Source organism: Folsomia candida, unplaced genomic scaffold, assembly GCF_002217175.1.
Source record: "Folsomia candida strain VU population unplaced genomic scaffold, ASM221717v1 Fcan01_Sc026, whole genome shotgun sequence".
Taxonomy (NCBI): domain Eukaryota; kingdom Metazoa; phylum Arthropoda; class Collembola; order Entomobryomorpha; family Isotomidae; genus Folsomia; species Folsomia candida.
Genome location: NW_019091218.1, coordinates 378,188 through 405,995, shown reverse-complemented (window position 1 = coordinate 405,995; position 27,808 = coordinate 378,188). Strand labels below are relative to the sequence as shown.

General features: G+C 38.1%; 2 protein-coding genes and 2 long non-coding RNA genes across 11 annotated transcripts; 3 read left to right on the top strand and 1 right to left on the bottom strand.

Moving 5' to 3' along the window:
- Positions 1-1,061: 1,061 nt before the first annotated feature.
- Positions 1,062-17,772, bottom strand: LOC118438782. The gene is made up of 3 exons (XR_004837060.1): positions 17,763-17,772; positions 11,667-11,668; positions 1,062-1,233 (listed from the first exon to the last, which is right to left on the bottom strand). It is a non-coding gene; the product is annotated as an uncharacterized LOC118438782 (long non-coding RNA).
- On the top strand, positions 1,819-2,306 carry LOC118438781. The gene is made up of 2 exons (XR_004837059.1): positions 1,819-2,044; positions 2,137-2,306. It is a non-coding gene; the product is annotated as an uncharacterized LOC118438781 (long non-coding RNA).
- LOC118438780 lies at positions 3,758-7,154 on the top strand. Of its 5 annotated transcripts, XM_035859527.1 has the most exons (8): positions 3,758-3,969; positions 4,124-4,406; positions 4,669-4,816; positions 4,902-5,254; positions 5,317-5,408; positions 5,833-5,991; positions 6,799-6,942; positions 7,019-7,154. In XM_035859527.1, the coding sequence occupies exons 2-8, from the start codon at positions 4,352-4,354 to the stop codon at positions 7,034-7,036; spliced, it is 969 nt and encodes a 322-aa protein (XP_035715420.1). In that variant the 5' UTR covers positions 3,758-3,969; positions 4,124-4,351; the 3' UTR covers positions 7,037-7,154. The 5 variants fall into 5 exon arrangements, with proteins under 5 accessions (XP_035715420.1, XP_035715418.1, XP_035715417.1 ...); XM_035859525.1 differs by having other exon boundaries at positions 6,799-7,042; XM_035859524.1 differs by lacking the exons at positions 6,799-6,942; positions 7,019-7,154 and adding an exon at positions 6,050-6,793.
- Positions 13,129-17,963, top strand: LOC110859469 (gastrula zinc finger protein XlCGF26.1). Of its 4 annotated transcripts, none has more exons than XM_022108426.2 (8): positions 13,129-13,268; positions 13,758-13,829; positions 13,915-13,971; positions 14,220-14,496; positions 14,742-15,326; positions 15,718-16,032; positions 16,922-17,000; positions 17,415-17,963. In XM_022108426.2, the coding sequence occupies exons 2-8, from the start codon at positions 13,772-13,774 to the stop codon at positions 17,814-17,816; spliced, it is 1,773 nt and encodes a 590-aa protein (XP_021964118.1). In that variant the 5' UTR covers positions 13,129-13,268; positions 13,758-13,771; the 3' UTR covers positions 17,817-17,963. The 4 variants fall into 4 exon arrangements, with proteins under 4 accessions (XP_021964118.1, XP_035715414.1, XP_035715415.1 ...); XM_035859521.1 differs by having other exon boundaries at positions 13,146-13,523; XM_035859522.1 differs by lacking the exon at positions 13,129-13,268 and adding an exon at positions 13,454-13,567.
- The last annotated feature ends 9,845 nt before the right edge of the window (positions 17,964-27,808 follow it).

Below are 27,808 nucleotides of genomic sequence, written 5' to 3'. Positions count from 1 at the left end.
TTATTGTAATATGTGGATTTAATTAACTCGTGCAAAGTCTCATAAGACTCTAAATTAACATCGACTTCAATTCTTAATTGTCAATTGGAATTGTTAATTTTATTCTATTTTCAGTTGTTCTGGTATCCTATAGAGCAAGACGATACCCTGCGATATCATCGTTTTTATTTACGAAAATTAATGTTCTCTTTTAAATTTCAGTTTCTCTGCTTTGCCGCTTTTAAATATTGGTAGAAATTGGTTACGGGATAAGTTATCTTATTTATAAATTTATCATTTCGGCATGTGAATTTCCGAATTTGGTTTTAATCATTGTTGTTCAATTTTACAGCATATTCTCTTCTCTCTCCACTCGCTCAATCTCTCTCTCTCTCTCCAGAAAAATAATAATAATTATAATTCACACAGGATTAAATTGTATCAAATCATATCAATTTGTCCATGTTATATTTTTAAATTGTGATAATGAATGTCTGGAGTATTTGAAATTTTATAAACAATGCACATGGTTACGATTTAGTTTACTTATAACTATTATTACCTTGCTATTCTCTAATTTTAATTCTGAATGTATTTCTTTAAAATTGGTTGCATTTAGCAGTTTTTAGTTGTATAATTTAGTTGCAAATAACTTGCAGTTTGTAACAATATCACTCCAAAAAGGAAGCATGTACCATACTGTGAATTGTATCTCGTATAAAATATCAATTTTATTTTAATTTACGAACTTTGATTAAATTCCCTAAGTATTTAATTCGTTATAATTTTACACAATTGAAAAATTTGAAAAAATTTGAAATAGTTTTCTCTTTTATCATCTATCCTGAGCAAATGGGATTTTAATGTGTTATCAATTTCGGTACCTTATAGAATTGGGCACCTTTTTCATTATGATTTATTTTATACTAAATACCAAAGGGAGGGCGGCCTGGTGGATACGAATTTGACCTTGAATAACCCCGGAACGGTTTGTCGTAGCGGGTCAAAATTTTGAACAGACGAGCATGTTATCCTCAGATAGTTGTGTGCAAAATTTCAGCCCTCTACTTTGAAAAATGCCTGCCCCACAGCCCCCAGAAGCTGAGATAGTCATTTCAAATAGTTCCAGAAAAAATCTGGCTCGTGCTTACAAACAATTTTATTTAAATTTTCTGTTGAGGAATAGGAGTGAGTTATTTGTCACATTTGACGAAGCACTATTTTCTCTACAAGTTACTAATTGAGCTCGAAGAGCTTACTACACGACAAATGCCGAAAAAAAATTCACGAAATTTGGTGTTTTCCCGTGAGGAGAACTTTTGTAAACAGTTTTAAGTTGTGGGTGCAATGTCCGATCGTGGTGTCCTCCCACGTATCAAAGTCCCCCAAAAAGTGAAGAAATCTGCAAAGCAATATGCTGACCGTGTCTCGAAACCACTTTTAGAGTAACATTTTCCTAAATAGCACGGTAAAAAAATAAATAAGGTAATTTTTATCGTGACGCAGCGTCTTCACAGACGATAAAGTTGACCCAAGATTATGCAAATGACCTTGAAGCTAGATTAGGAATAAAAATCATTTCGAATAGTGAAATACCTATACAATCCCCTGATATAAGTCAAATAGACTTCTTTGGGTTCGGATACTTAAAAAGAAATTCTTTCTGCGGAGACCGAATTTTTTAGACGGAGTTTGGAAAAAATTGAAATGAGTGTCTCAACTTCTGGGGGCTGTACGGGAGGCATTTTTGAAAGTAGAGGGCTGAAATTTTACACACAACTATCTGAGGATAACATGCTCGCCTGTTCAAAATTTTGACCCGCTACGACAAACCGTTCCGGGGTTATTCAAGGCCAAATTCGTATCCACCAGGCTGCCCTCCCTTTAGTAAGGAGTAAATTTCCCTGCACCAGAATTCGCGTCGTGCTGCCCTACGCATCATTGCAACGACTGATCCCGAATTTTGGAAGACATGAATCACATCGCGAACTTTTAAACGGTCCAATTCGTGAGAGTTTAAACGTGTTTGTCTTCTCGTCAGTATTCGTCAAAGTTGGGGGAGAAGGTGCGGAGATGTAAAAGAAATTATCAAACCTGTTATTATTACAATGATTATTACAATAATTCGACCCTTACGTATTCGACTATTTTAAATAGCTTACCTAATTCGGTTTGGAAAATTGTCTTCCGGTTAAACTTGCAATGTCTATTTTCACTAGGGAATCCTGTACTTTATCCGTTACCAAGTTATGTTGAAACAATAATCTATTTCATATTTTTATCTGACATGTTATACACTCTAAATAAAAATGAGTAAAATTTACTCAAGGTTGGGTAAAAAAGGGGATGACACAACTAAAAGGTAAAATTTACACAACATTGGGTAAATTTTACACAACTTTGGATAAATTTTGCACAACGTTGGACAAATTTTACCCTCTAGTTGTGTCATCCTCTTTTTTACCCAACCTTGGGTAAATTTTACTCATTTTTATTTAGAGTGTACACACATATATGGTACCTATATGACTACGATTCTCGGTACCCTCCGTTAAGTTTACGAAATAATTGCAATCTTTTCCTCATTCTGTATTAGCTTCAAGTATACACACGGATCTACGCGTCGTGACTCTCATATCTTCATTTAAAGTCGGGGGAGATAAATCCAAAATTGCAAAATCTTTTCATTGTACCGATAATATGACCATTATGTATTCAATTACCTATTCCAATTAGGTTTCCCAAATGAAGATAAATATGCAGTAATTTAATATCAATTATCTGAATATGTACTCCGACAACTTGTAATTTAAATAGTCATAAACCGTTACAACGCATGTAACCAAGGGGTGAAAGGAGTGTCATACGTCAATGTGAATATCAAATTGTTCGAAAATTTGTTAAGATTGACACTTCTGACGTGTTTTCGACTTTTGTGTCTTATTTGTGTCAAATTTAACAGTTGATAACCCTTATGTGACCTTTATATGACCTCTGAGGTCAAAATGGAGGTCACCATTGAATTCGGGGTTAAATTTCAGTTGAAATTGAAATAGATATGTCCTATGACCTTTACAAGACCTCTGAGGTCAAAATGGAGGTCACCATTGAATTTGACATTGAAAAATAGTTAAAAATGATGTTTCACATGCCAAAACTGACAAGTGACACTTTTTCGTCACTTTTCGTCACCGTGACGATGTCATCGTCACAGGTGACGTCCAACCGCAAAATGACATGAATTTTCGAATTCCTCATTGAAAAATAGTTAAAAATGATGTGTCACATGCCAAAACTGACAAGTGACACTTTTTCGTCACTTTTCGTCACTGTGACGATGTCATCGTCACAGGTGACGTCCAACCGCAAAATGACATGAATTTTCGAATTCCTCATTGAAAAATAGTTAAAAATGATGTGTCACATGCCAAAACTGACAAGTGACACTTTTTCGTCACTTTTCGTCACCGTGACGATGTCATCGTTACAGGTGACGTCCAAACACAAAATGACATGAATTTTCGAATTCCTCATTGAAAAATAGTTAAAAATGATGTGTCACATGTCAAAACTGATAAGTGACACTTTTTCGTCACTTTTCGTCACTGGGACGACGTCATCGTCACAGGTGACGATGTCACAGTGTCCATCTTCGAACTCGTCCTGTCCCTTGACGTTAGGAGTTTACGTTCAAAATTTCAAGTGTCTATGTCTTTTCGTTCAAAAGTTATCGGAGCTACGGACAGACAGACGGACGGACGGACGGACGGACGGACGGACAGACAGACGGACGGACGGACGGACAGACGGACGGACGGACAGACAGACGGACGGACGGACGGACAGACAGACGGACATAACGATCTTATAAAGGGCTTTCTTTAAAGTGTTAATTCTTTAGCTCCCTCTAAGTAAAGTATTCGACCAATTTTATTGTCATGACGCCTGTGATATTTCTATTCATCTTCTCCTCTGCTGGAATAATTAAATGTAAGTTTTAACGGGTTATACTATGGTTCATCAATTAAAAATGCGTTATGTTCGCTATAAGGTTAAGATGAAAACAATGACGCGTTTTTAATAGTTAAACCATAGTTGCGTTTCAAATTAAATAAACTTCACATCATTTCTTACAAATTTATAGGCGACCTGATCAATCCGTTGTCCCCAGTTTCATCCATTTTGAAGGTCCCAGCGGTAATCGAGGAGTTGGAAAATGTCTCTACATTTTCAAACACCATACCTTTTTTGATAACGCTGAATCTGGCCAACTTGACAGAAATGTCAGGTCAATCTCTGTCCAATTGCACCAGCAAAAATCCTTCCTGTCATGTGCACATTTTCCTACAAAATTTAATTCTCCAAATACAACATGAATTGGATGACACAACAGCCTTTGATACCAATGATATCAATCACAATATTCGGTAAGTCTCATCAGCACTCGACATTACTTGATTTATTTCTATTTTACTTAAAGTAATCACAAATGAGAAACTGCTACATGTGAAGGACATGCATTGTGGGCGATTATCTATTTCTTACGCGATAAATATCTCATTTTTTCTGCGTTATTTCTTTACATAAATCAATGGTTTGTAAAACTACAACCCCTTCAGTCGCAGCTTTTTCAACAATGGGCGATAAAATCGGACGACTGGAACGATTATTTAACTAATTTTATTTTAGACTTCCAGGATGATGACATCCTAGTAGGATCAACTTCTACCACAATTAATTCATTCTGGCTCAACTCGACTAAACCAGATATATCGACGGCTGGTTACTACTTCACCTACTACTTCACAAAACTGATGTCAGTCTTATCTGATTGCAGGTGAGTCGTCTCCTAGTATATTATCATGTGTATTATTAATAACTCCTAAGATATTACCAATAACGCAAAATTTCATTTTTTTAAGAAACCAATTAGTTCCTATGGCAATTTATTCAAACCCACAAATCATATCGAAGCTACGCGAAACAAGTGATTTGCTTCTCGAGCATGGCTACAAAATCTCCATCCCTTGGGATGGTGTGTTCAAGTTGAAAATAGCGTCCTGTGTAAAACTGGAAAACAGCATTGAAGTTTTGATAAAACTTCCAATCAAGAGAATTAACCAAGAATTTCAATTTGTAGCCGTCACTCCCATTCCTTATCTGACAAATGGAATGCGTTGCGTTCTTGTGCTTCCTTCTACTCATCTGTTGATGTCCAGTAACAGAGCAGTGCCTCTTCCATCACTCAGTGAACGATTGTGCACAACGACAAAAGGTAAAACTTCCTTAATTAAAATACATTTTTTCCAATCAATAACGTGCTACTTTATCACGCAGAGTTTTGTATAATACCCATGGAGGAGCATGTAGGAAGCATCGACGTGTGCACTATGGGAATTCTTGCAGGAGATTATGAAATAATTCAACAGGTAAACCTGATTTACAATTCTGTGCTTACATTTATTGCGTAACTTCAGGCTACTTGAAGTACATGACTTCAGGCTACTTCACCTATGTGAAAATTTTGTCCGTCTTTCTGCCTCTTTCTAAAGGGTAATTGGTGGCCGATTTCGACTTAATCGAAATCAGTGGCCTGAATGTCAAAGACCTCAGGGTGAGGATACTATCAATTTTTAGGGGCCAATTAGACCCCCCACACTGCGTCCCACCCCCAGGAGATGTGGTCAGGGCAGAATAAGATTTTTACTGAAAATGAATCCAGTAAAATCTACGGTAGGATGAAATGAATTTTTTAAGCAAGGAGGAGAAAATTAAACTTTCCAAATTATTCCCTGAATCCACTTCCTATGTGCGTTTGCTGTGGTTTATTTATTTCACTTGTTTATGGTACAGGAATGCCAGGTCAAATGCGCAGAATCAAACGAAGTAGTTTACAGCAGCACAGGCATTGGTCAATTTTCAATCACAGGTGGAAGCAAATTTACTTTCACCTGCCATGAACAGATCATGGACTACAGCGTGCAACGATCAGGATCGGTGATGATAATCCAGGTACAAATTATATGACGCATTATACATATAACACTAATAGAACCTCGTTTATGCATAGCCGTGCAATTGCAGCCTAAGGGTGGACGAGGGAGAAATAGTCAATCCTCCATACCCTTGTCCTAAATTGAACCAGTTATTACTGCCAAATATAACCCACTATGAGATTCATCTTCCTATTTCCAACATAATTGAAACACAGCGTCGAAGGAATTTATCGGATACAAATATTGTATACACCTGGCTTACAATTATCTCCATCATCTTAACCTATTATATATACACACGTAATCGGCACAGAGGCTTTTTACCTGTCAGTCCTGTGCACCTTCTATTCCTGGTCACGTTAGTCTCAGCGACCTCTGAAGTAGAGAAGGGTACATCTGATATCATACTCGATAGTATATTATCACTTTTCCGAAATATTAGCTTTTCAGACTCCATAGTGTTCGTTGCAGCACTATCTGTTGGGTCCTTCATATTCTATTTTGGAGCAAAAATATATTCTGTGCGTTCAGTACTAATCATGTCCACAGTCGGAACATACAAATTCATTCGTGGAACTTTGACATTCTGTCGCCGAAAAAAAATAAGTACTAGACAAACCGAGATGGCAGAAATGGAACCGTCGTGCAAAACTGCATTAAACATAAAGTACACAACTTTAGATGACAATACTGTGTGAAGTTGTAATATTTTGAATATATATAAATACTTTGAATCTATATAAATATTTCGAATCTGTATAAATAATTTGAATCTATGTCAAATGTTAAACAATGTAAAATAAAGCTATTATCATGTTTATAGAGAATGAATTGTAAAGTGTTCCACGGGGGTCGAGTTTCCCTTCGGGAAAGGAGTGGCAACCGAAATATAAACGTGTCCGTCCATCCCGTATGCAGCTCGGGCTTATGGGTAGCCTGCAAGTTTAAAACACATGAAGAAGATTCAGTTATATATTTACATAACTTTGAGAAATTATGAAAGATTTGTAATGCACAATTAAAAAATTTGACTCTTTGTCAAGGTTGGACATCATCCATAACTTTGGCCGAAATAATGGATACATATATACATATGTACAAATTCTAAATTTACATTCAGAGCATTATTTTATAATTTTTGTGTTAACCGAAGAAATTAAAAAGGTTACTGGTGATTAAGTTTTTGCATTAAAGTTGCCACCGTTTTGTACATATTAGAATTGTATCGGTAGGTGCAAATTTGCTAATTTTTTTGCACAGGTACAACTAAATTTTTCATATATCCGGATATACCTATGTAAGATTTAATAAGGAGCTATTACACTACAACAACACCATATGTACATATGTATTTACGCATGTCGTTATCAACCCCATTCATGGTAGAGTGAGCACATACTGAAGTACATATTTATGTATGAATACGTAAATATGTAGGATTGCATAATTACGCGAAGATGTACACATTTGCCTGAATTTCTGCAAAAGAATCCCACCCATCATACGAGTATCTGATCCAGACGGATTTGTGGAACGAGACGTTGACAATTTTGACCTCTCCCATCAGCACGGTCACTGAATCCTCCACAGATCTAGGAAATTTTGAACATTTAGCATTATATTGCAACGATTAAGAATGGTTTTAAAAAACGTTTATTTTTTGTCCCGAGGCTTAGCTAACACTATTTTTTACTGACGCTTGGCACGATTCGAGCAGAACTTTTTGCTCGGACAGACGGACCACAAAGTTGGCGAGGGTGCCCGGCTGAGACAACGTGGGAAGGAGGACGTCACACCGTTTCGGGGACTGTTTGACTTCAATAAGAGATGGCTGAAAGGAGGAGAAATATAGATTTATAAAGTATATATTACGATCATTCACGACAACTTTGTAATCTAATAATTTTGGTAAAATTACGACTACAAAGTGATATATAATAATAATAATAATAATAATAATAATAATAATAATATTTATTCAATGAATAATTCTTACAAGGCTCATGGCCCATAGAATTACAAGTTAATTCTCAGCATGATTTAACAATATAACAGGTTACATTGTATCAACTACAAATTCCAAACGAACAATTTACGACATAACATCATAACAGCAGTATAACGAGTTGCATTTTATGAATTGCAAATTTCCAACTACTCATGTAAAGATCGAAGCATTATGACAGAAAATTGATTCATCATGTAACTTCAAACTTGGTACTGGTAAAAGGCTCTACTTTTGCAGCGTAATATTACCAACCTCTTTATAGCAAATAACTTTTTCGAGCCGCCGTACCTGTTCTAAATTAACATGCTAAGCAACAACAAAATTCTGTGACACGGTGTTCCAATCTGCTTCAAGTCTGACCAAAGTTCTATATAACGACGTGACAAAATAACATATCACTACAATAACAGTATACAGTTACAAGATCTTAATATGTTATAACATTACAACGTAATATATATAACGTAACCGGAGACGTGTGCTTTAATAATAACCAATGCGAAGTTCCTCAGCGATGGGACGTGGTGGTGCTAGGTTGCTCATAATGTCAAGTGTAATCGCTCTTTGCAAAAATACATCTCAAGTAAGTTAGGTATACAATTGAGGGCGTAAGTCCAGGCGGTGTCAGCACATTCCAGACATGGCGAGAGCAGAATCCCAATATAGTGACGACAGCAAGAATGTTCCACCCCCAGCTCCCTGCAGCAATTATGAATGCCAGGTTCCATGGGTGCGACCAGGCGTCCCCAGAGACCCGATGGTTCCCAGCGGGTGACCCTTTGGGCGTCCCCTCAAGGTCGACGAGATGTGGTAGGCAGGGCGTCCCCATCCCCACCACACCCAAAAAATCCTCAGCAGTTTTGCAGGACGGCAGCCAGGGAAGATTTAAGTGACACGACGTATTTGTATTACACATTTTTCACAATACAATAAATTCCATTACAAATACAAACTACGTATGTACATACTCAACTTGAGATGGGATAAATTTCTCACCAGCTTAAATGTAATATTTCGAGTCCAAATTTTGATACAATGATTAAAACAAACCGGTTGAAACGTTCAGATATCACAAACAGTAATTTCTTAATACGTAATTGATAAGACAAAATTATCAGTTTCAAGTAATTGATTATTTCGTAATTAATTAAATACGCCCACTTATGAGTGTAGTCTAAGAGAGTCTCGGAGAGAGCAACCTCACACCACCACGTCTCGCACACGTCTCTACAAAGTGCTAGAAGTGCGTATATACCTGATAAACACGTTTTTGTCGTTGAGACATACATATTTGCTGGGAAATATTTTATGAAATTTAATATTGAGGCGGTTCTAGAGATGTGCATAGGGCAGGGTATACCCTAAAAAAACCCTACCCTGCCCTACCCTATAGGGCTTTGGGCGGGCGGGCTTTTATTACCCTGAATTTTTAAGGGTAGGGTAGGGTAGGGCTTTTTAAATTAGGGTATAGGGCCGGGCGGGCTTTTTTGCATGTACACCAATATGCTGTAGGGCAGGGTAGGGCTTTTTTGCTTTACTATAACGCAGTCAACCATCGAGCAGGCCATTAGAAATGAGACGCGGGACAATCTTTCTTCTGTATTAATTCACTTGTGTTACAAGTACTTAAAATTGATTATACTATGGAGATTGACTACTCCATGTTGACATTTGTTACTGGTGTGGCGACACAAAATTTGGAAAGTTGCAAAAAGACTGTCAAAATTTCTTGCGTCACATTCCATAGATATAAGAATTGTGCTTTAAATGATTTACATAAACAATTATGAATAGTGCCGGGGCCCGAAGCCCTATAGGGTAGGGTAGGGTTTTTATTGATTAAGAAAATCTAGGGTAGGGCTAGGGCGGGCTTTATTTTTCCAGGGTAGGGCAGGGCCGGGTTTCAATTTTACCCTACCCTATAGGGTAGGGTAGGACAGGGCTGGGCGAAGTAGGGTATAGGGTAGGGCGGGTAATGAAAAATGCCTGCCCTGCACATCTCTAGGCGGTTCACGCAGTCTTTCGTAACTTTGTACATAAAATCCGTTACTTTTGCAAAATAATTTTACGTCTGACAAAATAGAGATGGCCTTGGCTTACAGAATTTATAATTTTCCTTTCAAATATTTGTAAAAGTTGTAAGTTTAGGGATGTTACAAGTTTCTAAATAAGGAAATGAATAAGAGTCATATCACTCCAAGATCCTTGTCCTTTATAAATTGGAACTGCTAAGCAAATTTGTGGAAATTATTTCAATTTTTTGCAAACTTGTGTCGCAAAATTTTCTAAATTACAAAGTTGGCTTGCCCTCCCTTCCCTGCAATAATTATTACTTGAACGCACTCTCTGGCACGTTGGAGACTTTGTGGTGATAACAAGTTTGACACTGGTCAACTGCAGGCCCAGCGTGTCGACAAATCGAATAAATTTTGCGTCCCTTTTGCTTTCCTCCTCTTCGGCGTCACTCTAGTCACGTGATCATTTTCGGACGAGCGGAATTGGCGACGAAGAATGTCGACATCGCCCAAGTCCTGTGTCGACACACGGTGGCAATCCTGGAGTCCCATTGTAAGTCGAAGTATTCTCAGAATTATAACTTTCTTGGTTTCCAGCCATGCTAAAAATGAAAATGAAATTATACGAATTTTATCACAGTGGTTTTTGCAGCCCGGTAAATGTGTCGGCAAGAAGGAGACTTATTGCGACAGTTCACACAGACATTGGCAAACTTGCAAAATTCATGCATACGTTTTGAAGAATAATTCTGCAACCTAAGTACAAAATAAGGAGACGCCCTTGAACTGAACAAGTTTGCAAAAATTTCGATTAAAAATGTTAGAAAAATTTCGTTTAAATTTGAATTGAATTAAATTGAATTGAATTTGAATTTAAGTTTGAATGTTTACAGAATTTACACAGTTTACATACTCAAGCCTGCACAATTTAAAGGGATTATTGATTGGGATTAAGATAAAAAAGATCACTGATACTTTTTTAAGCCTGGGAACTAAACGTGATATGTAAGCCGCTCATAATGTTTTTTGTCAATGATAGTAACACAAAATTTTGACTTGGGGAAGGTTTAAATTTTCTTAAACAAATTTCCAGAACATTTACTTTTATGAGAAAATTGTAAGTTGAGACACTAAAAGTATGTATATGTTAGTGAGGAGAGTTTGCTTACATAGTTTTCTCACAGTGAAACCCGGCATGATGACCGAGTTGGGTTTGTATACTCAAGCGAGAGACTGAATGAGACATGAGACGGCGGAGTTGAGCGTAAGATTTATACGTAGAAAGTTGAGACGCTTGTGGAAAGTAGTTTAGTACTTACATAAGTAGCAGCGTAAACTTTGCCTGCCTGTGAAAGATATGAGTATAGTTTGGATTGAAGACGTACATACGTAGATAAACTAGGGCTAATAACAACTTCTCGTTCAGCCATGTGCCTCCAAACCTCGTGCTCTTGTCGTACATACGAACTTACGTTTCATAATAATCTTGTGACAACTATGTATGAATTTCTCACGAGATGATTGTATTTACGTATGCATGTTATGGCGAGCAATGAGACAGAAAGATAATTGCACTGATTAAAACTAAACACTATTGAGGTATTGAACACATTTTTGTAATTGGGATGCATAGCACGTGCGTAACATTGTTCCGTCATTTGTTATTACATCTGTATACATGCATTTGTATTGAATGTAGAAAACATGTACACATGTAACGGGCACGTTTGTTCCCTACTGACTTGGATCTTGACTTAATGTAAAACTTGATTTCAAAATTTGATAAATGAGTTACATAATAACATTCCTGTTCAAAAAAACTTGTTTCATTTAAAGTTCAGTCATCCCGATTGCTGACTGAAGATTTTCATTCACACACATTCAGTCCTTTTCTTTCAAGCTCATTCCATTTCACTTCACTTCTTCGGACTTCATTTCCTACTTTCCTAGCCCCATGAGTTATCTGTGGAATAGGGTGAAAAATTAAGGGAATGAGAAATCTTTTCATTGACAGTCACTCCTGACTCTTTCACTCATTTTCATTCCCTATCATTCTCTATTCTCATGGAGTGGCGGAGACGGGGTGGGAAGCCGAGGCCAAAACCAGCAGCTGGGCAGCAGCAGCAAGGCCTCCTCGCACCTTCCGGGTCAGTAGCTAAGGGCGGAAACGGCCCTTAGCCGGATACGTTCATACAGACGCACAAAACACCGATGCACCGGTACACCACTCACCATGCTATCTATTTTGATTATTTCAGTGCTTCTGGCCGTTTTTGGGCTGAGTTGGGAATATTTGTGGTGGCTTGAGCAACATTTAACGTAAGACACTGTTGGGGTAAGGTGAGACACTTTTGGGGTAATGCGAGACACATTTTGGGGTAAGGTGAGACACATTTGGGGTAACGTGGGACACTTTTGGGGTAATGCGAGACACATTTGGAGTAAGGTGAGACACTTTTGGGGTAACGTGAGACACTTTTGGGGTAATGCGAGACACATTTGGGGTAAGGTGAGACACATTTGGGGTAATGCGAGACACATTTGGGGTAAGGTCAGAAACATTTAGGGTACGTGAGACACATTTGGGGCAATGTGAGACACATTTGGGGTAAGGTGGGACACTTTTGGGGTAAGGTGAGAAACTTTTGGGGTGACGTGAGACACTTTTGGGGTAAGGTGAGATACTTTTGGGGTAAGGTGGGACACTTTTGGGGTAAGGTGAGAAACTTTTGGGGTGACGTGAGACACTTTTGGGGTAAGGTGAGATACTTTTGGGGTAAGGTGGGACACTTTTGGGGTAAGGTGAGAAACTTTTGGGGTGACGTGAGACACTTTTGGGGTAAGGTGAGATACTTTTGGGGTAAGGTGGGACACTTTTGGGGTGACGTGAGACACTTTTGGGGTAAGGTGGGAAACTTTTGGGGTGACGTGAGACACATTTGGGGTAACTTGAGACACATTTGGGGTAATGCGAGATGGAGGTATACCACTCCCCCCACCCCCCAAGGGGGTGGGGCACTTAAAACATTGGTATTCTGATATCTGATATCTGATAACTGCTCGAGGGTGACAACCGACCCGGCTGCACTGATATCTGACAAACGACGGGACTGATACTGACAACCGATAACACATGTCGCACTTTCACCCTTCTTGGCACGAGTTTGATTCCACCTGCTCAGTCAAATTTTGTATCCACATTTTCTCCTCCGGTTTTAATTAAACTTGATTAATCACTTGGGGGGCATTTACATTAAGTAATAAATAATTGTAAGTTTTGCAAACAATGAAGACACTCGAGCTACATAATCCCTTGAATCCGACATAATTCGTTGAATTATGCAATTAATTTTTAGTAAAAAGTAGGGATAAATTATCCCGGATAATTTATTTATTTATTTTTAAAGAACTTGGATTTTAAATGAAAAAATTAAATTAAATGAAAAATGGCTAGTGTAGACAAATATCTATTTTTTAACTTAAAGCAGTCTACTCGACTAAATATGACTGAACACTTGCATAAAGGTGAATTGAAATTGAATCCAGTTGTTAAAGATTAATAATAATTTGTAAGTTTGAAGTTATTGATGACAAGGTTTGCTAAATTAATTACGCTATTTGGTAAACAAGTTAAATTGTTTGTCAAACAATTTTTATGCGCTGCAAACTGTGTGGTGCATAATTTTTACGATTTTCACAATTTTTTTGTTTGGCCGGGCTGGTAAATAGTTTTTTGAGAAATGTTTTTGAATTTTGCAGATACCGAAAAGACGATGGAGGAAATTGACGTTAAAATTGAAGCAGACGAGGTCAAAGTTGAGCAGGAAGAAGGTGACGAGCGAGAGCGAGTGATACATAATTTGTAATTATCATTTTCTTCAGGAATAAAAAAAAATATATATTTATCCTTATGCAGAAAGTCCTGGTGGCGACGACGAGGTCAAAGTTGAGCTGGATGACGACGACGACGCAGGTGACGACGTGAACGAGAGTGAATTTTTTTTAGCCCGAGTCAAGGCTTATGTACGGGTCAGGGTTGTCGTTCTGTGTGTGTGTCTAAGGGGCCTTCCATAGATTACGTAGCACAAACATTTTTTTTACCCTCCTCAGTTTTTGCGTTACATAATTTAAGGACGGATAACCTGACTCAGGCTGAAAGCTGCTACACTAGTTGCTTTTATTATCATTTTGTTAAGGAATTTGTTAAAATTATTTGTGCAGAGAGCCACACCACGATTGAAGGTGACGACGAGGTCAAAAGTGAGCAGGACGACGACACGGACCCACGTGACCTAGACGACGACGACCCCGGTGACGTGGACGAGAGCGAAATCTTCTTCAACTATGGCGACTCCTACTCCCCCTCCGCCCTGGAAATGAAAGACCCCTTGCAACAAAGTGGCGACGACGACGAGGAATTTCCCTTTTGCATAACTCCGCACGCCGCAAAGAGAAGAAAAATGCGTCCCACCGAGGAAATTAGGGCGACACGAGAAAGGTAAATATTTCAAATTATAATATTTGCTGTAAAATATTTGCAGGAATATTTTTACACGAGAAAAAAACGTGTATGAGAAAAAATGACGAGACAATTCACACAGGTCTTGGTAGCATTGTAACATGAAATTTTGCAAGCTCAAAAATTTTTTTCGTAAATTTTGCCTTGCAAATTTGCCAGTTTGCGAATACTAAATTCTAGTGTCGGCGTTTTCTTATGCTAAATTTATTTCTTTCTTTTTACAGCCCCCGAAAAACTGGGGACGATTCGTTATTCCGTCCGGAACAACAAATTCCCGCTAAAACTGAAAATCTGCCTTCAGAACTTGGAAACATTACCCCCCACAAATTCAAGTGCACCACGTGTCAAAAATTATTCGCCGGGAAGGAGCGCATGCTCCGCCACGTGGAGCGGGGTCACCCCTTCGCCTGCACGGCGCCCACGTGCTCCTCCACATTTGGGACTGAGGCGGCGAGGAACGTCCACCTGAGGAGCGCCCACCCCGGCCTGGCCGCGTACGAGTGCCCCCTCTGCGCGCGTAAATTTCACGTCGCCCACATGCTCGTGAGGCACATGGTGATTCGCCACGAAACCGGAGAAAAGAAGTTTCCCTGCGACAAGTGCGGCAAGAGTTTCGCGCTCGAAGAGAACTTACAGCGCCACGTGGACCTGCATAATTTCGAAGTGGAAAAACCCCTCGTTTGCTCCGTGTGCGATTCGCGATTCGAGGACGACGGGCGGCTCCTGCGCCATGCCGAGACGCACGTGAAAAAACGTTGCATTTGTACCGAGTGTGGGTCCCGTTTTTCGAATAAGTTGAAGTTAGAGAGGTAAAAAAAAGCGTGAGAATTTTATTTTATACCGACATATTGCTGCGCTTTTGCGCTGAAATTTGCGCATTTTTGCATTTCCTTATGTTTGAGTCGCAAATTTTAATTTTATTTCTTAACGGGTAGTCACACCAGATTTCTACCGTTCGATAACATAGGTGGGATGGGAATATGGTAATCCCACCCATGTTAATTAGTGACGAGGAATTTAGAAAGTGCTTCAAATTTAAATTTTGCACAATTTGGTGACTATTTAGGGGCCGTTCATAAATTATGTAACACGAGAGGGGCTCTGGAAAATCACGATTTTTGCATTCCATAATTTATGAATGACCCCCTTAAGGCATCTTCAACTCGCAGTAACGATATTTTATCTTATTTTATCCTTCAGCCACGTGCGCGTCCGCCACGTAGAGAGAAAATGGGTGAAATGTGACCAATGCCAGAAGTCCTTCATCCGCAAGGCCACCCTGGTCCGACACGTGACCCGCGTCCATGCACCCCAGTCAGAAACCAGCCACCACGTGTGCCACATTTGTGGGAAAAGCTTCCGCCTCATGGACGGCCTCAAGACGCACCTCAGGGCGCACGACGAATCCAAAAAGCTCACGTGCGACACGTGCGGAGAAAAGTTTACGTATCGGACCATACTAAATTCGCACCGGGTCCGGGAGCACGGGGCGGATCCCTTCGTTTGCCATGAGTGGTAAGATACTGTATTTTGCACTCTTAAAAATAACGTAATTTCGAAAAGTAAATTCACTATTACTCAATTTCATATTGAGCATACTCACGTCAACCTTCGTATATCTCGCAAATTGAGCATAGCAACATATGTAACTTGCAAAGTTTTGCGAGATATGCCAGATTTGGCAAAATTTTTGCTGTAAAACCGCTTGATTTTTTTACCAGCAAATTTACCAAGCAAATGGACATGTACTTATTTCGCAAAAGCATCCTCACCATCTCCAGCAACAGAAATTACAGAAATCCATGGAAGCAACATAAAAATAGGTGCTTTTAGTAAATTTGCGAGATTGGCGACATTTGCGAAGTCATATTTTACGAATCCCCTCACGAAACAAATATTTCGACCTTCGCAAGTTTGCTAAATGAGTTGCGATGCGAAATAAGACGTTGTCGTGAGTACGCCCAATAAGTATTTAAACTAAAGCCTTTAGTTTAAATCAACACCATTTAGTCTACAGGGTGTGGATTTAATTCGTCCGGTCTATATTTGATAACTTGTAACTCGGGGGGAATTTTTGTATAAGAGATAAATTGCTAATTAATCTTGCGGGAATTTATGTTAATCATACCATCAACTCACTTTTTATGTACGTAACATTTTTATAAATTTTAATAATAAACATTCGGACGAATTTATTCACAACCCTTTATATTCAATTCAAAGTATGTAAAGGTACAATACAAAATCGCTATTTTTTAATTTATGAAGAGTAAAGTTTACTTAATGTAAAATGTGTCAGACTACATTTACTTTTCTAAGGACAAATGGTACCCATATTTTTAAGAGTGATACATCAATTTTAGTAGCAAAAGTGAAGTAAATTTGTGATATTTGATTTATTTAGTGGGACAACTTTCTCCAGTCGACATGGATTCAGGCGTCACCTGATGGCCCACCGTGGCGAGAAACCCCACAAATGTGATGTAAGTGGCAAGTATGTAATATAAAGGGTGCTGATTTAATTCGTCCCAAAGGTTTTTTGAGAACCCGACATAAATTTAGGAAAATTAGCACAAAGGAACAAGCAAAGATTATGTATAGTAAATAAAAGGCATGATTTGTATAAATTTCCGACATTCGCAAGTTTATAAAGGGTGTTGATTTAATTCGTCCCAAAGGTTTTTTCAGAACCCGACACAAATTTAGGAAAATTAGTCAAGGACAAGAGTAAAGGGCATGATTAACATACATTTCTGAAAGACTAATTAGCAATGTATTTATCCCTGCTGATAAAATTGTCCTCCAAGTTTTCCCCTCTTTTGAGGTGCAAGTTTTTTTTCAAAACCGGAGAAATCGGGACGAATTAAATCAACACCCTTTATCATTTGCTTTTGCAGATGTGCGATGCCCGCTTTCTGACCACAACTATACTGCAAAATCACCGCACGACGCACACGGGAGAGCGCCCCTTCCCCTGCCCCCACTGCGAGAGTGCCTTCAAAGTCAAGAAGCATTTGACCAACCACGTCAACAAGCTGCACACGCCGGGCTACGTGACCCGGCTCAACTTCCGGTGTGCCCAGTGTGAAAAAGGGTACCCTTCCAACGTCGAGCTGCAGGCGCACGTGCGTCAAGTGCACACGGGGGAGCGCCCCTTCGTCTGCGAGCAGGACGGGTGTGCGAAAGCCTTCGCGCAGAAGAGGTCGCTCGTCCTGCATTTGAGGAATACGCATAAAATAGGCGACCGGAAGAGCGGGTTCAAACTACCGAGTCGGAGAAGAGAGGGTGGAAATGAGTAGGATGGGATTTGTTATTGATGATTTTTTTACGGTTTAATGGGTTAACGATGTATCGGAGTATATATTTTTGTAAGAATTTAAGGATACACACATCTGGTTTGTATTGTTTTGATGGAATAAAGTTTTATAAAGAAATATAATAACGTATGAATCTACCGTAAATTCTCTATTTATTGCCTTTTTACTGTTTACGGCCTGGAATCCAAGCCAGCATGTCACAGACCCAGCTATAATTAGGGACCCCATTAAATTTTGTTCCGCCCTAATTTTAGATGTCGTAAATATTTTTTACTCGTTTTGGATTGTCGGCATAATCAGAGACCCGGCTAAAACCAAGCAGAAGAAACGAATATTGTTATTTATTATTTGCAAGCTACATACATGTGGTTTGGCGTTCCAGACATTACGTGACATATATGTAGACATGAGGTAGGGTAAACATTTCAAAAATTATATTTAGCTTATATATTTATATATCCACCGAATGTCCCTCAAAGCTTTTAGAATTTATGGCTGAAGGGAAAACATTAAGAGGCAAGTTTGGTATGTATTTACGTGACAATATTTAATCAGTCACAACATTTTACGACGCACTGTCTACCTACAGCAATCAGTTGATTAGGCTCTGTGGCAGTGGATAAAAGTATGGAGACCTCAGTTTGATTTTGATTTTCCTAAATTTTCATTAAAACTTGGTATTTTGAAAGCTTTAGAATACTCTTTTGTCTAACCCAAATTTAACATTTTTCACAGGCTGGACTAAAAAATAAGCTTCTGGGGCTTCATGAAAGGCACCGAAAATTGTGGCGAAAGGCATAGATGAGAACGCTTTACAAAACATGTCCCCTCCGTCTAAATTATCTTCTGCGGGGCCACTAGCATTAAATATATACGCAGATATAAAAGTTTCGTAAACTCAGGTTTCCCTTACCGAGGGGAAACACATTTTTCTTTCTGGGTATTTGATATATGAATATATGTATGTATATTTATGTAAACCGGGTTACTAAAATAATTTGTTTGCGTGTTTATTGTATTCAACAAAGTCAGACTAATCGATTTCTTAAATAATTTATATAAATTACGTTTTTTCGCCATCACCGAAGTAATACGGAGACGTGTATTATTAGACAGTCTGTCTTAAACTGCCTGAATATTTAGCCGACTTAAAGGACCAGACAAGTTTTTTGTTATTTTACAGCAACACGGTTTCCACAAAATGATTAAGCAAATCTTGATCTTCACTTTCCTTCAAATTACTAGTTTCACCTCGGTGTCCGCACACTTCAATTTTCAACACGTTGATTGCGTAGTCCCTGCAAGGTCCATCATACAAATAATAGGCGACTTCTTCGCCGAACAACAGAAACCCTTTGAAGCTGAATTAGTTTATTTTCTCCTGCAAAACCAAAACTATCTAAAAGTATTAAACCACCTTCCACCAAACCAAAACCTTAAAGATTCCTGTAGAAAAAATTCGTACATCTTTTCCAAGTACATTGGTCACTCTGTTACCAGAATTTCGTTTATTTTTCTATCCCAACTAGAGCCAGAAGCAGGCAAAAAAGATTTCAATCATTTCCGTGAACGCTTAAATTATTGCGGGGAAGATCCAACTTATATATTTCTCGTTATAAGCATTACAAACAACAAAACGTTCAGAATTTCTCCCAAAGCAGCATCAACGTCTAAACTGTTTGTAGTTCATAGTAGGTCGAATGGTAACAATTATTTGCAAATATATGTAGTCTGCCTGCCATGCAGATTCTCTCATTTGCTCGAACTAAGACCATCAGCAATTGATCTTCCTAAGCTACTTGATTACTCCTGGGAAAGGCACAATGCTGACTTGCAGGGTTTACGCGCAGGCACAGGGGGAGCTCGTAAGTTTCATCCGGGAAAAGAGACATGCAGCGCCATTAAACGAGGAGGCAAAGAATTTTCGTGGAATGTAATATGCGCCCAGCTAGTGCTAGGAAGCAAATTTAACTTTACCGATGTCACCGTATACGGACAACGAAATACTATCCCTTTTCATCCGTACAAGTACGATTACAGTTTTGAAATCGAATACACTGCTATCGTTGGTGGGCCAGAAATTGAATGTTGGTTTTTATATCCGGTCTCTGCAAAATATACATGGCTGCAATATTCCGGAGAAAAGTATCAATTTAAAATGGCAAGTGTATCTTATAGTAAACCTAACTTTGAAGGGCTGATAGCTATGGTCATGGCGCTCGACCAGTATACGTGGACGGCATCAGGGGTATCTTTCACACTTGTCGCGATCCTTCTGACACTAGGTGCGTTAAAAGACTGCGTATCAGTTACGCATCGCAAGGCAATGGCCTACTTCACCCAAATATGGCAGTGGATTTTGGCCTCTCTGTCGGGACAGTGCCATGGAACTCCTGGTATTTTGCGACTAACACCACATTTGTCACTATTCGTTGTCACATGTGTGTTGTCGTTCTTTCTGCTTGGGAGTGTATTTTATCAAAGCTCCTTATATTCCAAACTTGTCGCCGTTACCCCACCCAGGCTGCCGTCAACTTTTGAATCGGTTCTCGCATCGAAGATTCAAATTATTACTACCACCAGAATTTACCACGGAAGTGCAACCCCAAAAAGTTTATTAAAGTTCTCGTTACTTAAACCTATAATTAAGACCAGTTTGAAGCCAAAGTTAATTGGCACGGAGACCCTTCTTCAAGATAGGGTACACTTCGTACGTTCCACATCAGATTTTATCGTTGGTGTGAATATTTCAGAAGAGTGGGATGTAAATTTGCAGGGTAACAGTTTTCAGCGAGTCATGGATACAAGTGCAATTATAAATTCGGAATACGATTTAGACGAAATGTTAGCAGGAGTTGAGACCAAGAGGGTTTCGTACATCGTCAGACATACAGAGCCTACGAAATTTTTTATTCACAAACCAATATTCATAACTCGCGGCTTTATGAATTCCTTCTTGTCCAAAAGTATTGGTCACTTAGTTCAATCAGGTTTATATAAATTGTGGGAATACTTAGACTACACAAGAAAATTTATGAAAGATATCAAAGGTCAAACATCTACGGAACTTTATCGAAAAGTGTTTGTAAAGAAATTTTTTGGAGTTAAGAAATAAATTTTTTTTGACGAAGGAAAACAAGTCTCGTTGTCTACACTCGAAGGGGTATTAGGGTTCTGTGCAGTTGTATTAAGTATCGCATTGGTGGCTTTCGTTCGGGAATTGGTGACCTATGAAATGTTGAGGCAAGTGGGCTGGAAATTTAGGCGACCTGTGTGTAAGATGGTAGCAATGATAAAACTAATGAAATTTAGTAGATGCTGACATTTTTATTTTTCTCTTAAAATCCAGAAATTAAAGAATAACTCGTTCCGATTGGAACGACCGGGTTGGTGTTAATCGATGCAATAATTTAATAAATACATAGTTTTCGTAATTTTTTTTCCGAAGAGGGGAAAACCGGGAGTAAATTTGGGAAGTGTATTTGCATTTTAAAGAATTAACCCACTAACAAGAGAGAGTAAGTAAGAGCAAGTAAAAGTAAGTCTACTGAACCGAAAAATATGATTCTAGTCGAGTTAATTTATTGAATAAAGTGAAAGTAGAATTTCAAATCGACAAACAACTTAATTACAAAGAGATAATTTATACTGAATTTAATCACAGTATAAACTTAAATGTATAATTATGCCTGAACTTATAACTAGGTAGATGTATTTCTCATATAAAGGGTGTTAATAAAGTCCGATCCCATTTTTCCTATAAAAAAGTGAAGGCTAGTATAAAAAAAACTACCCGTGATACTTACAAAAAATGTTCGACATATTTACCTTAGTATTTGGTCTTGTTACCATTTACTTTAACCATGCTCTCAACTCTTTGTTTAAGGCTCTGTGCTAATTTTTCCAATGTGTCTGTGGGAATCGAATTCCATACATCTTGAACTTTTTTTACTAGCTCTTCCCTCGTCCGGGGTTGTGGTTCTTTGTATACATTTTCCTTAAGTATGGACCACAGGTTCTCCAGGGGATTCAAATCTGGGCTGTTTCCGGGCCACACCCCCTTGCTCCAGACCGTTGAAACTTGCGTCTTGATGAGACTCAAACTCGCTTTTGCTGTATGGGCTGTAGCACCATCCTGCATGAAAACTATTTTTCTTTCATTCGGAAATATTTCCTTGTTCCCCATGCTATCGAAATAGATAGGTAATATTTTTTCCATATAATACTTTGCATTGACTGTTTGGCCTTTTGGTATGATATGTAGAGGAGTCACGCCACGTGCACAAAATCCACCCGCTACCATAACTTTAAGCCCGAATTTTGGGACTGCTCTTGATGGTACATCCGATTTGTTTTCTGTCCTGTAACGAACATTTTGTTGGTTCAATTTTGGATATAGCTCAATAATAGATTCGTCAGTCCAAAGGATGTGACTGCGCAATTCTTCACCAAGTCTTTTTTCACTCAAATGGCCACTTTTCTGAAGGAGTTCTCCAAATTTCAGACGGTCATCGATATTTTTTTGTGACATGAGAGGTTTTTTGGTTAGTTTGTAAGCTGTGTGACCCCACCTCGTAGATTTCACAAATTTTTGCACGGTCACATAGTTAATTTGCTTCTTCTTCTCTTTATAGCGTTTTGAGTCATTTAACTCCCTTGCACAATTACGTAATGAACTACCAGTTTTCTTGTAAAGTCTGTTTTTAATCATTCTCTTTGTGGTAGGTGACACCTTTCTGGGTCGCCCGGGTCGCTTTTTGTCGTGGACAAAATTTTTGTTCTTCCATTTCCAAACAGTTCTGCGGCTGCAGCCCAATTTTTGCACAATTTCTGCAGGTTTAAACCCCTGCTGATGCAATGTTTGTATCTTAACTCTAAGATGCTCATGACTTACACGTTTAGTTGTTCCTCCCATGGTAAAAATTTGAAATAAATAACTTCACTGGTTCAAAAGTTCCAGCTGAATTTGTAACAACCGCGCTCCAAAAAATTCATGGGATCGGACTTTATTAACACCCTTTAGTAACAGTACTTGTCGACACTATCTATTAAAACTGAATTACCTATGCTACTATGATGGAAATTCTGTCGCAAATGTTTGTCAAGCTAATTGTTAATATTCTATTTCAACCAAATTTGTATCAAAATGTGTATTCACTTTTTTAAATAAAAATGAATATTTATATTCAGTATTTTATACCCAGACTAACAATGCGATGGTGTGAAGTGTAACCCTCCGATTTGGCTTAAATTTTAAAATTAGGTGGTCCAAGCCAATACAACTAACGTTTGTTCAGGCAGTTTGTGCGATGGTGAGAGTTACTCAAAATATTTGAGGTCAAAGTTCAAAAAACGGGCGACTTTTTTCAGGCGGAGTGAGAAAACACCACTTCCAGTCTCTTCCCTTCGCTTTGATTTTCACTCCGAAAAATAATTCATTTCAACAATTTTAAATTTAATTTTTTTTGTAGAAAAATATTAATTATTCATTGTACATGTGACCATATGATTATTTTCATAAAAGTCCACAAAACAATACGATAAACTGCACCAGCTGAATTTGATGAATGTGGGATTGCCACAATTCAGGTCGCAACTAATATTTTTTTTCTCTAAAACGTCGTTTACATTTTTAAACTCGGGCTTTTCGTCATCACCCCATAATCCGCTCGAGTACCAACAATATCGAATCATTGGAACAAACACAGGAGCACTTAAAATATAAATTAATTGAATATTAGAATAACCAACGCGTTCGAAATGGAAAGCAAATTAAGTTTTTCCATGTTTATTTGCCGTTGGCGAATGTATAAATTAACTTTATGTAAATTTGTACTAGAAATAAGTAAAAATCGCACTTATTTAATTATGAATTAAATTATGTAGAATGCGTATTAATTGCTTTTTAAGCTGTAGTTAATAATTTTTATTTTTTATTATTTTGCATCAAAGCCTGTGCTTGTGCATGAAGGCGTATGCGTGAGCGAGACACCTGCAAATCAAAGCGAGGGGAAGAGACTGGAAGTGGAGTTTTCTCACTCCGCCTGAAAAAAGTCGCCCGTTTTTTGAACTTTGACCTCAAATATTTTGAGTAACTCTCAGCATCGCACAAACTGCCTGAACAAACGTTAGTTGTATTGGCTTGGACCACCTAATTTTAAAATTTAAGCCAAATCGGAGGGTTACACTTCAAACCATCGCATTGTAAGTCAAGTCAACCTTTATTCGAGTGTTAATGGATATCAGTTTACAAAACTGGTTTGAAAACCATGACACTTTGTAAAGCTAAACTAAGATAAAGCTTGCAACGGATCCGGCCACATCAACTCAAGAAACCGATTTAGTAGACACTACATGGATTTGTAGTCCTTTAGTTAAATAAATGTATAAGATTTTTAAATTTCATAATTAAATGCCATAAATTTTCATTCAGTTGTACAATGCACGCAGCTCCTAATCCCACCCCGAGTAGGGCGAAATGCATTTGAACATGTCCCATTGCGAACGGTATATCGTCGTACTAATTCATAAAAGACCTAAGTGCAGGCGATGCTAAATTCAGAAAAGACCTAAGTGCAGTCGGTGTTTAATTCAGAAACGACCAAAGTGCAGTCGATTCTCAATTCAGAAAAGACCTAAGTGCACAGAAAAAAAGTAAAAAAAGATCTATGTGCAAGTATGTTATGGCTAAATCGCGCGATATATATGAAAAATCATTTTGGCAAGATTTAGCCATATGTAAATACATACTTGCATATAGGTCTTTTTTTACTTTTTTTCTGTGCACTTAGGTCTTTTCTGAATTGAGCATCGACTGCACTTTGGTCGTTTCTGAATTAAACACCGACTGCACTTAGGTCTTTTCTGAATTTAGCATCGCCTGCACTTAGGTCTTTTATGAATTAGTACGACGATATCTTTTCTAACTGGTATTACTTTCCGAGCACCATTATGTTTTAGGATACCTTCCCTCACATCGTGTACTCCGGTGGAATCAGTCAGCATTTCCCATCGATTAATCCAATACGAATAAATCCCAAATTCATGCAGTCCCGCCAAAACTTTAGCAAACACGTGGCCAACTCGATCCCTTGACGAAACCCAAGCCCACCTCAAATCTACGAGGTGACCATCAGTATTCCTCACTTCCACAAATCTTCTCGTTTCCTTCATCAATCTTGCGAATGATCTTAAATTATCGGAATTTTGAAAAACGGTAAATTTCCCAGACATTTTTGTACTACGAACAAACCCTTCAAAAGCAAGGGCAAGCACTGTTTTACCAAAAATTCCAGTACCACTGATGGTGTGGATTGTCTTAACTTGTTTCCTAATTGCCTTCAAGTGAGGAACTTTTTGAAATAAATGATCAACAGAAATGGTAAAAATTTCAGCATCCGGGTTATGAAAGGTGTACAATTTAATAAAAGAAATATTAAGGAGTTCTCCTAAATTATGGGGTAAATTTACTTTTACATCCGACACCAAAAGTGAGTAGAATAATCCAGCATAAGAATGCGTTAATACTATCATCATTCCTGACCAGATCGCAATAATGACTGAGCCCATTTTAACCCTTTTTCTTACATGGTTTTCAAGTATTTCGTCCGTTTGCCCAACGGCGAAGGCAAAAATCCAAAGCAAAATTGAACTCAGTTGGGTCTAAGGATTTTCAAGTAATATGCATAATACAACTGACAATAGCACTCCACTCAAGAGAAATGCAATCCAAACGTAAATATCGAATGGTTTCGCGAGTTTAATGTCTGACACGAGCTCAGATTTGTTGACAAAAGTGGAGTAAAACAAACCATCGTATCTTTGGGCTTGTGAGAAAATATTGATAGAATGTGGATTAACTTTTTTGCTAGAAATATCGTCAAATTTCACATAATTCAAAAAACCAAACCTTTTGTTTTGGCCAATTTTTATAATTGTTACATTTGTTCTAATGACGAAGTATAATATTAAACACATTCTGTGTTCGTATGTACTAAATACTTTGAAATTAGGAAGGTATGCAGATGTCATGTCGCTACAGAGAGTGCTCACGACTCGCGCCATTGCACTACCAGAATTGCGCACCTTTGTCTTAAAGAGAAGGAGAGTGATGTACTCATTATTCAAGTTAAACCTGTCCGAATTTGGTAAGAAATCGTAGGATGTTGAAATTATGTTCAATTCGTGACGATCAAATTCAGCGCATGTGTGTCCCCTTAAAATGTGGACACTTTGTAAAATATTGTTTCGAAATTTGGCTAAAACATTGGGTTCGATTTGGTTTGAGGGATGACAGGATTAATTCTTTGGGTGGGATGGAAATCGATAAAGATACGAAATTTAGGGTTTTTTGTGAATGTTGAAGATTTTAGGGTATCAATGAAGTCGGAAAAATTGGTTGGCAAGGTGGTAACATGGCCGGAACATGCATTGCAAATTCGACTCTTCGCCGGGCTAGGGTTAAAAATTGGTTGGATGGTTTTCTTCGTAATAAAATGTGTGTGTAAAATTGGAGTTTGAATAAAACCTTGCCAATTGGGTGGTAAAATGGGGTCGAAATTGACCAGTTCTAGGCAACAAAATTGGCTAAAAATCTTCAAAAAGGAGGTTAAGCTTAACATCCTTGAAATTGAAATTTCGTTCTAATAGAAGAATAAAATCGGGCAAGGGTATCTACTGCGTCGTGCATGCGCCTAAATAAGTACAAGTCGTAAAGATAAGCTGCTTTATGTTATCGTTTTGTCCGTCCCTTCCTCCTTCGTTCGGTGGGGCAGGGTAGGTGTTGATCAGGGTATGTAAAAAATCAGGCAAGGGTGTCTACTGCGTCGTGCATCAGCATATTTACATACTTCGTTAAGTAGCGTCGGCTGCTTTATCTTGCCGTTTTGTCGATATGTCCGTCCGTCCGTCCTTTTGTGACTAGGGTAGGTTAATTTTCATGCCGTGACACTTTATATTTATGACGCTACTTGTTTACGTTCTTTCTACACGGTTAATTTATTAAACTTTGTGCCAAGTTTTCGCATGCAGAAATATGGCTTGTTTTTATATAAATTAGTGAAATTAAACGTCATTAAATTAAATATCCTGGTTTTGGTTAATAACGGTTAAGGAACGGATGCTAGTTATTTCCAATATATGTATATGGAACACTTGAAGGAAAAGTTAGGCGTTGCGTACACAACATTTGGAGGAACTGTTCAAAAGAACTTGTTTTTCTGTGCGCCCGTGGCATCAACTTGAATGAAAAATTCGGACCAATTTATGTAGCGTTTATTCAAGAAAGAAATAAACAATTTTTCAAGCATGTACGGGTACACTCTAAGAAATCAAATAACTAAGTTATTACCAGGCGGAGTGACTCTACCGCATGGTAGTTAATTTATTATTGAGTGGTAGAAAATTAGTTACTAACTGGGAATATTTTCAAATTTCGCGACCGGGGTTATTACCGGTTTGGTAACAAAATGTCTGCTACTCAATAATAAATAAATTACCATGCGGTAGAGTCACATAGACACTCCGCCTGGTAATTACTTAGTTACCGGGTTTCTTAGAGTGTATGTATAGCTTTGTATTCGTCATATTTATGTATGTAAATATGTGTTCTTGTGGCTATTAAGTATAAAAACAGGTCGCATGGAAGTTTCAAGCTCACAAAAAATATATTGCACTTTTTGGATTCCTGTGTGGCCACATACATACATAAATATTTACATAATTACTTTGTGCCACGATTTTTGCATAACCTTTCGATACGAATGGCTATAAATAGTTTACCTCTATTTATGTAAGCTACGTCGCAGAATTTATCCATTTTCTTGCATGTGTTCGCCCAAGATCGCGTAAAGAAATTGAGACAATGAGATACATATGTATGTAACCTTGTAGGAAAAAATGACTCATTTTTTCCTGCAAGTTTTTGTTTCAAAGAAACAAAAAAATGTGATTGAAAAAGTCACCAATTCAGTCCG